Below are 12,732 nucleotides of genomic sequence, written 5' to 3'. Positions count from 1 at the left end.
AGGCATAGAGCTTTCAACTTTACTAGCATCGAAGACACTAATGGGGCAAAGGCAGCCTTTTCTACCGCTCTATTAAGTATTGCTTCGATATGGTAATTGTTCTTTTTTTAATGTAGTGGATTTACAGTCTTGCGTCAATTTCTGCTGCTCAGCATAGTGACCCGGTCACACAAATTTGTACGTTCGTTTACTCCTACTGTCCGCCGTCATGTCTCCCCCGGAGCCCGGATGTGGTCCCCTGTGCTGTTGGGTAGGACCGCATTGCGTATCCATTCTAAGTATAAATAGTTTGCATTTGTCCATCCCACTGCCCCGCCACCCCTCGGCAACCACACGTCCGTTCTCCACGTCCGTGAGTCTGTTTCTGTTTTGTAAATAGGGTCTGTTGTGCCATATTTTAGATTCCACGTGTAGGTGATACATGGTATTTGTCTTTCTCTTTCTGACTTACTTCACTTAGTATGAGAGTCTCTAGTCGCATGATACTGTAATTTCTCTCGTGATGGATCCAATGAACCTATTTTCTTCAGGGTGGTTGGTATCATTTGGGAACTCTCTAAGTAGTAAATTCTTCTCACATATTCTGTGCAACTGAATTCATAAGTCGGATGATAGGCCTGGCAAAGCCTCCCTCAATACCCTGCTTTAACAGGACTCTTCTAGTATGTTCCCAGGAAGACCATACCGGGTGAGAGGAGGAAGGGACGGAGGCCTGAACCCGGGACAGCAGCATTTGGTAAGCCATATGGGAAAAGAAGGCTGAAGAAAGCTGAGACGAAGCAGAGAGCAGAAGGGTCAGGAGCGCGTCGTGTCGGGGAAGAGCGCCAAGGGAGGGGAGCCGATCAAGGGAGAAGACGCGGTCGACAGCCGCAAGCGCAGCCAAGATTTCCCGCAAGGTCAAGGTGAAAAAATATCCTTTGAATTTGGCAGCGTGGAGGTCATGGATTCCCCATGATGATAAGATGGGGATCAGCGGAAGATGTAGGCAGAAGCCACAGTGCCGTGAACTGAGCAAGTGAAGATGAGAAAATAGGATAAGCAGGTGCAGAGCCCCCTTTTGGGAAAGTGGGCAGGAAGAATAGACAGTGGCTGAAACGTGATACAATACTAAACCTTCTGATTTTGTCTTTTTTTTTTTTTAAGATGGTAGGGACTTGAACTTGGGTGTCCACTACAAAAAGGTACCGGTAGAGAAGCTGAATTTGAAAGTCGAGGAAAACAGGGAGAGATGGAGTGAGACCCTGGAGGTGATGAGGGCAGGTCGGGTCAAGGGCTCCTGCAGAACTGGGCCCTGACCTCCATGGGCTGAGGGCGAGGATGGGGCGGGGGGTAAGGCTACAAGGTGCCAGCAGGCAAGCGGCTGAGGTAGTCGTGCCCAGGGATCACCGCCTTTTCCGTCTTGAGCTGAGGAAGGGACGGAGGCTTGGCTGAAGAACAAGGAAAACCTCGCCAGAGAAGAATCATCCTGCCGTGAACTTGTTGCTGTTGCCTTTGCTCTTGTGATCAGTGCAGCACGGTTTCCCTCTCTCGTTGGTAACCGCACATCAGTTTTCCTTGAAGAGGGAATTCCCTCCACGGCGCAGTGGGTTAAGGATCCAACTGCAGGAGTTCCCGTCGTGGCGCAGTGGTTAACGAATCCGACTAGGAACCATGAGGTTGCAGGTTCCATCCCTGCCTTGCTCAGTGGGTTAAGATCCGGCGTTGCGGTAGCTGTGGTGTAGGTCGAAGACTCGGCTCAGATCCTGCGTTGCTGTGGCTCTGGTGTAGGCCGGCAGCTACAGCTCCAATTTGACCCCTAGCCTGGGAACCTCCACATGCCGCAGGAATGGCCAAAGAAATGGCAAAAAAGAAAAAAAAAAAAAAGAAAAAGAATCCAACTGCAGCAGCTCCCATCCCTCCAGAGTTGGGTTTGATCCCCGGAGAAAAGGATCTGGCATTGCCGCAGCTGCAGCTAAGGTCACAGCTGTGACTCAGATACAGTCCCTGGCAGGGGAACTTCCATATCCTATGGGTGGAGCCATAAAATTAAAAAAAAAAAAAAAAAAAAGAAGTTAAAGGGGACAGAGAAATAAAACCAATAGTAAGAAAGTTGTTCAGACGATCAACCTTGGTGTTCAGGGTGCATAAGAAAAAAATGGCCTTTAGGGAATGGGGGCGGGGCGATAATATAGGGATCAAACGCTGTTATCAGTGAAAGCGAAGGAGGGTGAGAATGGAGCCGGGGAGGGGGCAGAAGGGTAAGGGTGAGAGTCTGTGGTCGCCAGTGGGCCGCTGGAGTTTAAGGAACGCCTTCGTGGGCGGAGCAGTTGTGAATGGGGCCGGGGTCTGCGTTTGGTGACTGAAATGAGGACCCCAGCCGTGAGGACCCAGGAGGTCCGTCGACGGTGGCCGTGAGAGTGCTGTGGCTCACTGGCCTGGCGCCGAAGGGGGAGGAGTCCCACCTGCACACAAAGAGGGAGAGGAATGGCATAGGTTGTGGGGAGCCAGTGCTGAGGGGCCTCCCGTGCCCGGGGGCAGCTGCAGGGACAGGCAGAGGCGCCCTGGGGCAGAGCCTGTCCCAGTCGAGGCTGAAGATGGAGAGACAGAAGCGAACCATGGAGCCTGTAAAGAATCTAGAGAAGCTTCTTGAGCACTCGAGAGGGCACACCCACAGCCACCCCAGCCCTGTTCTCCTGACGTCCTGGTGTCAGTGTGCCCAGGCTGGGGCAGAGTCTGTGCTCTGCCTCTTACTAGCCGTGCCAACACCGCAGGTCCTTTTACTGCCTTGGGCCTCTGCTCCCCTCCTGTCAATAGGCTGGAAGAAGCCAGTTGTTGACCAGGATTCAGGGGCCACCTGTGCAGAAATGAGGTTTGCCCCTCAGCCCACCCCTCCCTTGTCTCCTGCAGTATCTCTCTTTTTTTTTTTTTTTCTTTTTTTCTTTTTAGGGCCCCACCTAAAAAAGTGGAAGTTCCTGGACTAGGGGTGAACCAGACCTGCAGCCACCGGCCACAGCCACCATCTGTGCCGCAGCTTGCAGCAAGCCTGGATTCTTAACCCACTGAACGAGGTCAGGGATTGAACACGAATCCTCGTGGACACTAGCCGGGCTCTTAACCCTCTGAGCCACAACGGAGCTCCCCACAACCTCCTTAAAAGCCTCAGATCAGACATCATGAGCTCCTCAGCTCAAACCGTGGACTGCAATTTTTCCCCAACCAGGGCCTGTTGTTGTCGTTATCGTTCATTTTTTATTAGACCATATGGTTGATTTACAGCTTTGATCAAGCCAGGAAGCCCTCTGGCTTCATTGCAAGGAAAGCCAGGAGGAGGAGCTGGGCCAGGCTCGCATCAGGAGCCCCGAGACCGATGGCAGCCCAGCAGGCTGTTTACGCTCTGGGGCTGGGGCAGCGCCTTGGCCGAGACCAGTTTCTCCACGTCTTTGTAGCAGTAGACATGGGGGCCGTGGACGATGTACAGGCCGAGGCCGCTGGCGGAACACGAGTTGGGGCCGAGAGACTTTTCCGTGCACAGGGCTGCATCGACCTTCTCATGCGGCCAGGGAAGCTCGGTCCACGGGCCTTGAGCGCCTAAACTCAGGTCCAGCCACCACAGCTTCCGTCCTGGGAAGAAACACCCGACACAGCACGGCCTCCACATCATGAGGCCGCCCACCTGCTCACGCCCCGAGGGGACCTGGGCCGTGGAGGACAAGCCACCCAGAGCACCCGACGCCCCTCACCTGCCATGACGTGGAGCCGAGACGTCCCAGGACAGACAAAGGTCGCATCCACAGCGTCAAGGCTGATGCCGTGAGGGCTCCCGAGCTCCTTCTCCAGCTGCTTTGGGTAATTGTCTACCAGGGTGTAGCCCGCCTTTGTCAGGAAGATATAGACCTGGGTGCCCTGGGGACAGGGGACATCGGTCAGCGTGGAGCTGGAGCTTCTCGGTCTCCTCTCCAGCATCGCTCCCGGCACGTACCTGGATCAGATAGAGCTTGTCATCCCAGGAAAAGGCAGCATCCACGGCCGAAGGACCGTGGGACCACTGATGGTCAATGGGCCAGCTGTGCCACCCGTCCCGGCTGGTGTCCAGACGCCAGTAGTGGGTCCCTGTGGGGTGGCAGAAGCATCTCTAGTGCGGGTGGGAAAAGGCCAGGCAGTGAGGAGGCAAGTGACAGAGGCAGAGATGCCCCCTGAGAGGGAGGAGGGGATGTCTCTGGAGCCACCTCCCCAGGGGACGGAGCAGAGAGGCCACCTCCCCACCTCCCTGGGGGAAGGAGCAGAGCAGGACCCGGTCGGCGAAGCGGGGCATCGTGCCCTGACTGGAACTGGAGTCTGTGGGGCCGGACGGAAGGGCGGGCTTGGGGACCAGGGGTGAGGGGTCTGGGGGGGCTCGCTGTGCATCTCAGATGTCTATGTACAGAGAGGCTCCAATGAGATGGTGGCCAGAGGTTTAAAGGGAAGCAGCACAGCACGCTTCCCTGGGGTGTTCGCACCCTGGCTGTGTCTCCATCCCCTGGGACGGCAGGAGACGGAGGGAGTGGCCAGGCCAGCACCTCGTTTTCCTCACTTTTCATAGCACCACGTGAGAGGAGCTGTCTGGCTCTCTTCCTCAACCCACTGCGCTTAGAGTCCTGTCTCCTCCTCCACTGAAACGTCTCTCTCCAAGGTCGCCAGTTCCTCCAACTTGCCAGATCTAAGGTTTTCACCTTACTCTACCTCTCAGTGGCATTTGACTGCTCGCAGCTCCACCCCCCCTTCTTGTCTTTTTAGGGCCGCACCTGCAGCGCATGTAAGTTCCCAGGCCAGGGGTCGAATCAGAGCTGCAGCTGCCAGCCTACACCACATCTGCGACCTACACCACAGCTCATGGCAGCGCCGAATCCTTAACTCAGTGAGCAGGGCTGGGGATCGAACCCGCATCCTCAAGGATCCTAGTTCTGTTCTGAACCCGCCGAGCCACAACGGGAGCTCCACGCAGCTCCCTTCTTAAATATCTTTTTTTGGATCCCAGCGCCTGTGATTCCAGATTCTTCCAAGTGGTCCTCTTATCTCTCTCCTCCGCCTCAGCCTGACATTGAATATCGAACTCTCCTAGTTGGGGCCTCTGCGCTACCTCCTCTCTTGGCGATTTCATCGCGTCCAGGGCTTTAAATACCATCTACATGCTGAGGCCTTTCCATCTCCTCTTCAGCTCTGATGGCCTCTCCTTCAAGCATCAGGTTCAAACTCAGCTGCCTCCCTGACATGTCCATTTGGGGTCAAGAAGACCAAAACCCTAACATGTCAAGTTATTTCTGCCCCCACCAAACACGCATGTGCGCGTGCGTGGACACACACACACACACACACACACACACACACCCTCACCCTCCTTCCCTAGTCTTTCCCAATTTTAGAAAAAGGCACCGCCAGTCACCTCATTGCCCATGCCCCAAAGCTAAGTCACTCTTGCCACCTCTCTTGTCCCTCCCCTGCTCCAATCAGCATCCAATGCATGGGTTTGTGTGGGGGGCCCAGCTGCCACAGCACGTCCTCTGCTGCCGTTATCCCAGGGCAAGCCATCTTTACCTCCGATCCAGACAGCTGCGAGAACGCCTAGCTGGGTCCCTGCTTACAGTTGGGCCTCTGGGACCTGTAGCCCACAAGAAACCAGGGCGAGGAGTTCCCGTCGTGGCGCAGTGGTTAACGAGTCTGACGAGGAACCGTGAGGTTAGGGGTTCGATCCCTCGCCTTGCTCAGTGGGTTAAGGATCCGGCATTGCTGTGAGCTGTGGTGTAGGTGGCAGACGCGGCTTGGATCCCAAGTTGCTGTGGCTGTGGTGTAGGCTGGCAGCTGCAGCTCCGATTCGACCCCTAGCCTGGGAACCTCCATATGCCGCGGATATGGCCTTAGAAAAGACAAAGCCAAAAAAAAAGAGAGAGAGAATGCTCACCAGGTCTATGTTCCCAGCCGTTCCTCCCCAGCACTTCAGTCCCACTGGCCTTGCTTCTTGACCCCCCAAGAGCGCTTGCTGTCCCCCCTCCCCCAGTGCTCCTCCTCGGGGCTTTATGCGGCTAATTCCTTTTATCACTGAAATCTCAGCTTGAAAATCCTCTCTTTAGAGAAGGGGCCCGTCCTTCTCCTCACATCCCATGATCCTGTCTTGTCGTCTTCACAGCTTTCGGGGACACCTAACATGTTTTATTTTCCATTTTAAAACATCAACACCTCCTGAATCCATCTGTGCGAGCGTCCAGCGTATTTGAGAATAAGAAACATCTCTGACCTTCCCAGAACCCTTCACGGCCGTTGACGCTGCCTGAGAGACGTCTTCTCTTTCATTTTCCTCTTTTTTGGTGTCCTCTCTCCCTCCAGCAGGCTCTGTGAGGGCAGGTGTCTTGTCTGCCCTGTTGACGACTGTGTCCCCACGTCTAGAAAAATGCCCAGTGCCTGGCAGGTGCTTGATGTTTGGTGCTGGGAAAATAGCTGGGGTTCCCACTGTGGCCGCTCTCTTTGTGGCATTGACTGGGCAGGGGTCCACGTGTCTCCCTTCCCCCGCTGCTTGTGGCCCCTCTTGGGAGCATCAGAGCTATTGCTGCGCCTTGTGCACAGCAAGGAAGGGCTGAGCCCCCAGCCAGGGCCACCCGAATGGGCTCTGGAATAAAACTCTGGGCTCTCTCTGGAAATCCACATGGGCAAAAGAGCAACCAAGGCTGTTGTCAGTGGGTCTGAGGCCAAAAGGTCCTGACGAGAGAAAAAGCAGGGGGGACACGGTGGACCTGGTGGGGAGCCGAAGTTGTGACGAAGCAGGAAGAATGGCTTAGAAGCGCTGAGGTAGAGACAAGGGGTGTCAGTCAGAGAGGAGAGGAGCAGGCCTGGGCTGAGTGGCAGGTCACACTGCAGTTGTCCCCGAGACAGCGAGTTCCCGCCTCGCCTGGGTGTTTTTAGCGTAACGGTGTCTGCTCAGCAGCTAGGGAACGTCTCTCTTTCTCCGGCTGTAGGAGCTCAGCTGCATTCTGCTTTGTGGACACACGGCCTGGAGGGTCCAGGGCCTCTCCGTGGCTGGGTGTTCTCTCCACATCTCTGCGTGGTCCCTGGGGCCCTGTTTTCTCCGTGCGTTTTCTCCCTGTCTCCCTGTCTACCTCCATCCAGCTCCCTCTCTGTCGTACGAGGCGTGTCCCCGGTGGTGGACGGCACCACGCTCTCACCGGGCTGCCTGTTCTCCTGCTCTGTGTGTGTTCTCGCCTGGCATGTGGTCGCACTACAGGTCTCCGCCTTTTCACTGCAGCTGTGTGTCTCATCACTGACGCGTGTTCTCAGTGCCGCTCGCCTTCCTGTTGTGGGGTCAGGCTCTCCTTGTGCCTGTGTCTTTCCCATCATAGCTGGGTCGCCAGAGCTGGTCAGATGTGCTCCGGACTTAGGAGCAAGAAAGGATTTTCAGTCTTCGGTGTCTCACCACTCTTGTACATTTGTGTCTGATCGTACAGATGCCTGAGGCTGAGCCTAATGTGGTAGGTCGCTCCTTCTCTTGGGGCTGTCCCCTAAGTCTGGGTTAAGACTCGTCACAGCCTGTCTGACAACCCTAGAGCATGCTTAGGTACCAGGAGATGGGTTTTACTGCGTAATGCCGCAGGTCTAGGGAGAGTCGTCCTCCTGGTCGCTCAGAGGAGAAATCTCCCAGGGCTGGCGAACCTGTTGCCCAGAGGTCTAAAGGGCGGAACACTTGCTGGCTGGTTCTCAGCAATGGGAACATCTCATCCCCAGGTGACATGAGCTCAGAGGTCTGGACATAGGAACCAGACACCTGGGAAGAGATGGAGCTCCTGGGGATGAGCTCGGGGGCGAGGGGCGCAGAGGACCCACAAGACATGCTAAAGCAAAGGGAACATGAGGAGTCATAAGGACCCAGAGGTCCAGGGAGGGCACAGACCTGGGAGTGGGTGGTACTGGGAGGCTGACAGGCGGATGAAGTTAGAGGCCTTGGCAGTGAGAGACGGGCTGAACGATCTGCACCCGAGGAGATGAGGGGTGAAAGGGGCATGCGAGGATGTAAGGATGGGGGCCAGTGATGAAGATGCAGGACATGGACCCGGGCTGGAGACACACCGGGAAGAGATGGGAGGTATGCGGGCAGAGCGGGGGCCCTGGAGGGCATCTCTTACCACGGAAGGCGTAGGTGGCACCGTGGTTGTCAGACAGCAGTGCAGTCAAGACCAGGTCTGGGCTACAGCGGTCATCCCCACGGTGGGTTGCGTTCCTGTGTGCATGGCCTGGGGCAGGAATAGGTGAGGGGGACACAGAGAGAGGAAGAGGTCAGCGTGGGGTCCGAGGGGGCAGAGACGGCCGGCTTTCTAGGGGGCAGGCTTTCCCCATGGAGGACACCTGCGATGAGCGGGGATGAAGGTGGGGCTGGGGCGGGGCCCAGGCGTCATTCCACGGGGTGAACGCAGACTGGGGCAGGAGGGCCGCCACCCCGGGGAGGCCGACAGATCCCACCCCGGCTGGGGCCCTCTCACCTCTGCCGGGCAGGACATGAAGTAGTCGCGGACATCCCGAGGGTATTTGGGATCCACATGTCCCGTGACGGGGTCAAAGCGCAGGAACTGGTTACCCCGGAAGCAGTAGTAGCGGCTGATCCATCGCATGGCGGAGGAGCAGTTGCCCACGGCCGGCCAGAGGCGCTCCTTTGTGGTTTTTGTCGTGGAGTCCCAGAACCAGGTGTGGGTGCCTGTGTCCAGCCAGCCAAGAAGCCTTTGGTGAGGTCCGGCTGCACCTGCCTTGTGCTGGTGCCGGGCCCCAGGATGGACCGGATGCGCCCGGGTCCCATGGAGCTCACAGCCCAGCAGGCCGACAGTTGAGAAGAGTAGTCATACCGTCAAGTTTAGCACCAAAGGACACGCGATCAGCTCAGCAAGGGCACTGGGAAGAGCCAGGGGGGACTTCCTGGGGAAGGCGATCCCTAAAGTAAAATCTGAAGCAGGAGTGAGAGAGCAGACAAGAGCGGGAGAGGGAAGCCTAAAGCATGAAGCAACTCGGGTGCACAGGGAACAGCAGAGTTTCTGGAGGTTCATATTCAAGGTGAGGGTTCCGTTGGCGTCGAGGCTGGAAGGTCAAGAAGGACGTGGTCGTGGAGAACCTTGTACGTCAGACGGAGGAACAAGATGTGTCCCTTACGGTGAGGGACTCTCAGCAGAGTGACACCCGGGTAACTTCCCCTGGACGACTTCCTCTCCATCCTTGGGAAACCACCACCATGCCTCCCACCGCCGCCAGCCCGCCGTCTCTCATCCCCGCCCGGACTGACCTTGGAAGAAGAGGACGCCCTCATCTTGGCATTCTCCACGGTGACATTCCACTGCAGCATCCAGTGGGGATGGGACTCCAGGAAACTCCTCTTGGAGCGACCTTGGATTTTCTTTCTCCTTCTCTGGAGGGTAGACCCAGACCTTGTCCCCCTGCATACAAAAGCATGCTGTCTTTAACACGCACCCCAGATGTTGCCGTCCTGCCGTCCAAGCCCACATCCTGGATCTGTCGCTCTGCGTCAGTCTCCTTCTGCGGCCCCACGCGTTGTCAGTCCACCTGCGGACCACAGTGTGCTGTCCCCTTGCACAAATACACACCCTCAGTTTCTGCAAATCCCAAGCCTATTACTGTACAACCAGATTAGTTTGGGCAAACGCATCCACAAATATTCATCCTGCAATCACCCATGTGCGTCCGTGTGTTCATTCATTCGCTCAAGAAGCAGTTGCTGAATGACTTTTGTGAAAGGCACCGAGGATAAAGCGACGATAAGGTTCTGTCTCTGCCTCTGAGGAGTTCACTGTACAAAAGCAGAAGGGACCCTAAAATCCTATAGCCATGTGAGCCCCAAGGCGGAGGCGCGTGCAGCGCGTTGAGGCTAAAGGCGTGCCGGGGGCATCCTAGAGAAGTCCTGGAAGGCTGCGCAGAGGAGGAGGCACTGGGGCCAAGAGTTAAAAACTGAGCAGAAACTTTCCAGGTGGACAAGCGTGGAAAGGGCATTGCCAGCAGAGGGAAGAGCATGTACACACAATGCCCAGAGAACTCTGCATGGTCTCGGGTGCCTGGTCCACGGTGCGGGAGGAGATAAGCCCGAAAAGATAACCAAGGACCAGATCTTAGGACTCTTGCAGGAACCAGCACGTGGTGGTGCCATTTGCTGAAACCGGGAACTTGGGAGGAGGGCGGGTTTGTAAGGAGGTACTGAACTCCATGAGGGGATGTTGCATTTGAGGTGCCTGCGGAACGTCTAAGTTGAAAATGTCAGCCAGGAAGTTGGAACGAGGTGTCTGGAGCCCCAGGGAGAGACCCAGACCTGGTGTCCACAGTGTGGGGAGGCCTCTGAGCCACGGCAGTGGTTGAGATCCCCCAGGAAGTGTGTACGAAGGGCTGGGATGGAGCCCCAGGGGACACTCCGGGACTGGCCCAGGATGAGAGGCCTGAGAAGAGCAGAGAAGAGGCAGGAGGGAAAACAAAACCAGCAGTGAGGGCGCCCCAACCTCCAGCATCTTTGTGCCAGTCGGGAGAAGGTGCCAGAAGGTAGACACAGCTGGGCCGGGGCGCGAGACCTGGTGAGCACAGTAGGCCAGATTTCATCTCCACCTGTCCCTCGGCCAGGTGCCATCGTGTTGCGAACCACCTGGCTGCCCAGGATGAGACCTGATGTGGAGCCATGGAAGCAAAGGAAGAAAGTCCCAGAAGGGAGAGGACGGTCACCGGCGTGAGGAGAGGCAGAGAGGCGTGGCCGAAGGTCAGGGCTGACGAGCAGCCACTGGGGGCTGTGCTGCCCACGTGCACACACGTGCCCTTAGTCTGAGCTCTTCCAGGAAAGGCAGGCACAGGGGGAGGAACCCTGGAACCTCTCGGGGAGGGCCCCATGCCAGGGCCACCCGGGGGAGGGTCCGGAGTGTGGACTCTGAGCTTCCTGACCTTGGCCCGGTCATACCTGGATGAGAAAGACTCTGTCGTGACCACGGCGGAAGGCGGCGTCCACGGAGCTGGGGGCGTTTTTCCACCTCTCTGAGATTAACCCCCGGGTCCAGTTTTGACCCGCCCACACAGACGGCCCTGCAAAACACGCCTGCTGAGGGACCCAGAACAAGCTTTTGGCCCCTGAGATGGTGACAACGAGGCCGTGGGCGATGCCCTCAGGGGATCCCTAGGGTCTCGCACAGAGGGACGCACCCTCAGTGAAGGGGCCAAGTCTGAGTCCCAAATGCCACCCCCAGCCCCTCCTGCCTTTCTTTTCTTTTTAGGGCCACACCCGTGGCATATGGAGGGTCCCAGACTAAGGGTCTAATCGGAGCTGTGCCAGAACCAATCTGTGTCTGTGATCTACACCACAGCTCACGGCAACACCGGATCCCTAATCCGCTGAGCGAGGCCAGGGATCGAAGCTGCCCGTCCTCATGGATGCTCATCAGATTCATTTCTGCGGCACCGCAAAGGGAACTCCCCAGTCGCGTTCTTGACACACTGAGCCAGGCCAGGACCTCCCCTCCTACCTTTAAAAAACAGCATAGCCCCGTGCTCATCCAGGGTGCTGGCGTCGAAGCCCCAGCCATCCGAGCAGCGTTCTGAGGAGGTGGAGAGACAGCGAGTCAAAGGCCAGTCAGGTGATCAGTCACAGCCGGACAGATAGACGCAGGGAGCCGGGCCTCACCGGTCACGTCTGGGTCCGGCTTGGACTCATTCCTGCCTTCAGCTCCGTGCTTAGGGCCAGCAGTCCTAGGGAGAAGACACACAGGTGGGGGGGTCCACAGGGCCCCATCCCTCTCTCTTAGCTCCTGACCCCAAAGTGACCCTGGCCCTAAAATCTGTCCCTGTCCCACTGGAGCCTGGGCCCCAGTCCTCCTTCACTGCCCCAGCCTCACTCACAGAGAAAGAGGGTGGGCGATGGCCAGAGAGCAGCAGAGCCCCAACAGCCACGGTGCCCCCACTGTTCCCAGCGCCCGAGCCATGATGAGCTGGGGGGGCCACAGGTCAGCGCTGGGCCCCGGCTGAACGCCCTATATAGAGGTGGCGGCAGCACCGCCCCCGCCCATGCCTGCTGGGGGGGACCTCCCGGGACTGTGCCAATGTTGGCTGATTACGTCAGTGCAAATAAGGTCAGGGTCCGGACAGGAATCCGAGCCCAAGACTGGCTCTTCCCGGTAGGAGACCCCATCCCCCTCCGGTGACTTTTGAGCAGGGACCAGCCCAGCCGTTAATGTCCAACCATGACCCTCACCACCATGGCGCTGGGTCCTGGTGGCAGGAAGGTCAGGTCAGGGAAGGGGGAAGATGGACTGATTAACGTTTTCTGAGGTTACCTCGATGGTGCCGGAGAGCCGAGGAAACTCAAATGTTTGAGTGTCTGCGAGCCTTGAGACACTCGTACATACATGAACTTAAAAACCACACGCACAGACACACATGTGAGAAATGCTCAGAGAACTGGGGGGGTTTTGGTCTTTTTAGGGCTGCACCACAGCCACAGCAATGTGGGATCCAAGCTGCATCTGTGACCTACAACACGGCTCACGGCAACGCCAGATCCGTAACCCACTGAGCGAGGCCAGGGATCGAACCTGCACCCTCGTGGATACTAGTCAGATTCGTTTACACTGAACCACCACGGGAACTCCGAGAACAGCCTTTTCCAAGCTCCACCAAGGGCCTTTCTGGGGCGCCCCCACGCCTCTTCAGCTTTTCCTTGGGCGATCAGGAATACTGCACTGCTGTCGAATGCCCACGTCTCACCCTCGC

General features: G+C 57.1%; 1 protein-coding gene across 2 annotated transcripts; it reads right to left on the bottom strand.

Moving 5' to 3' along the window:
• Positions 3,209 to 11,972, bottom strand: HPX (hemopexin). Of its 2 annotated transcripts, NM_213953.2 has the most exon segments (11): positions 3,211 to 3,600; positions 3,720 to 3,882; positions 3,959 to 4,089; positions 8,124 to 8,231; positions 8,478 to 8,482; positions 8,485 to 8,689; positions 9,266 to 9,416; positions 10,931 to 11,052; positions 11,490 to 11,561; positions 11,648 to 11,712; positions 11,863 to 11,972. In NM_213953.2, coding segments are annotated over 11 exon segments (1,377 nt in total). In that variant the 5' UTR covers positions 11,946 to 11,972; the 3' UTR covers positions 3,211 to 3,328.

This window comes from Sus scrofa, chromosome 9 (assembly GCF_000003025.6).
Source record: "Sus scrofa isolate TJ Tabasco breed Duroc chromosome 9, Sscrofa11.1, whole genome shotgun sequence".
Classification (NCBI taxonomy): domain Eukaryota; kingdom Metazoa; phylum Chordata; class Mammalia; order Artiodactyla; family Suidae; genus Sus; species Sus scrofa.
This window is presented reverse-complemented; position numbering and strand designations above follow the sequence as displayed.

Excerpts from the sequence above, each read along its gene's own strand:
- HPX (XM_021102207.1), bottom strand. The coding sequence starts at position 11,945 with ATGGCTCGGGCGCTGGGAACAGTGGGGGCACCGTGGCTGTTGGGGCTC. Across the intron at positions 9,417-10,930 it reads ACAGAGTCTTTCTCATCCAG|GGGGACAAGGTCTGGGTCTA; the intron begins GTATGACCGGGC and ends TTTTGTATGCAG. Across the intron at positions 3,883-3,958 it reads ACAAGCTCTATCTGATCCAG|GGCACCCAGGTCTATATCTT; the intron begins GTACGTGCCGGG and ends CCCTGTCCCCAG.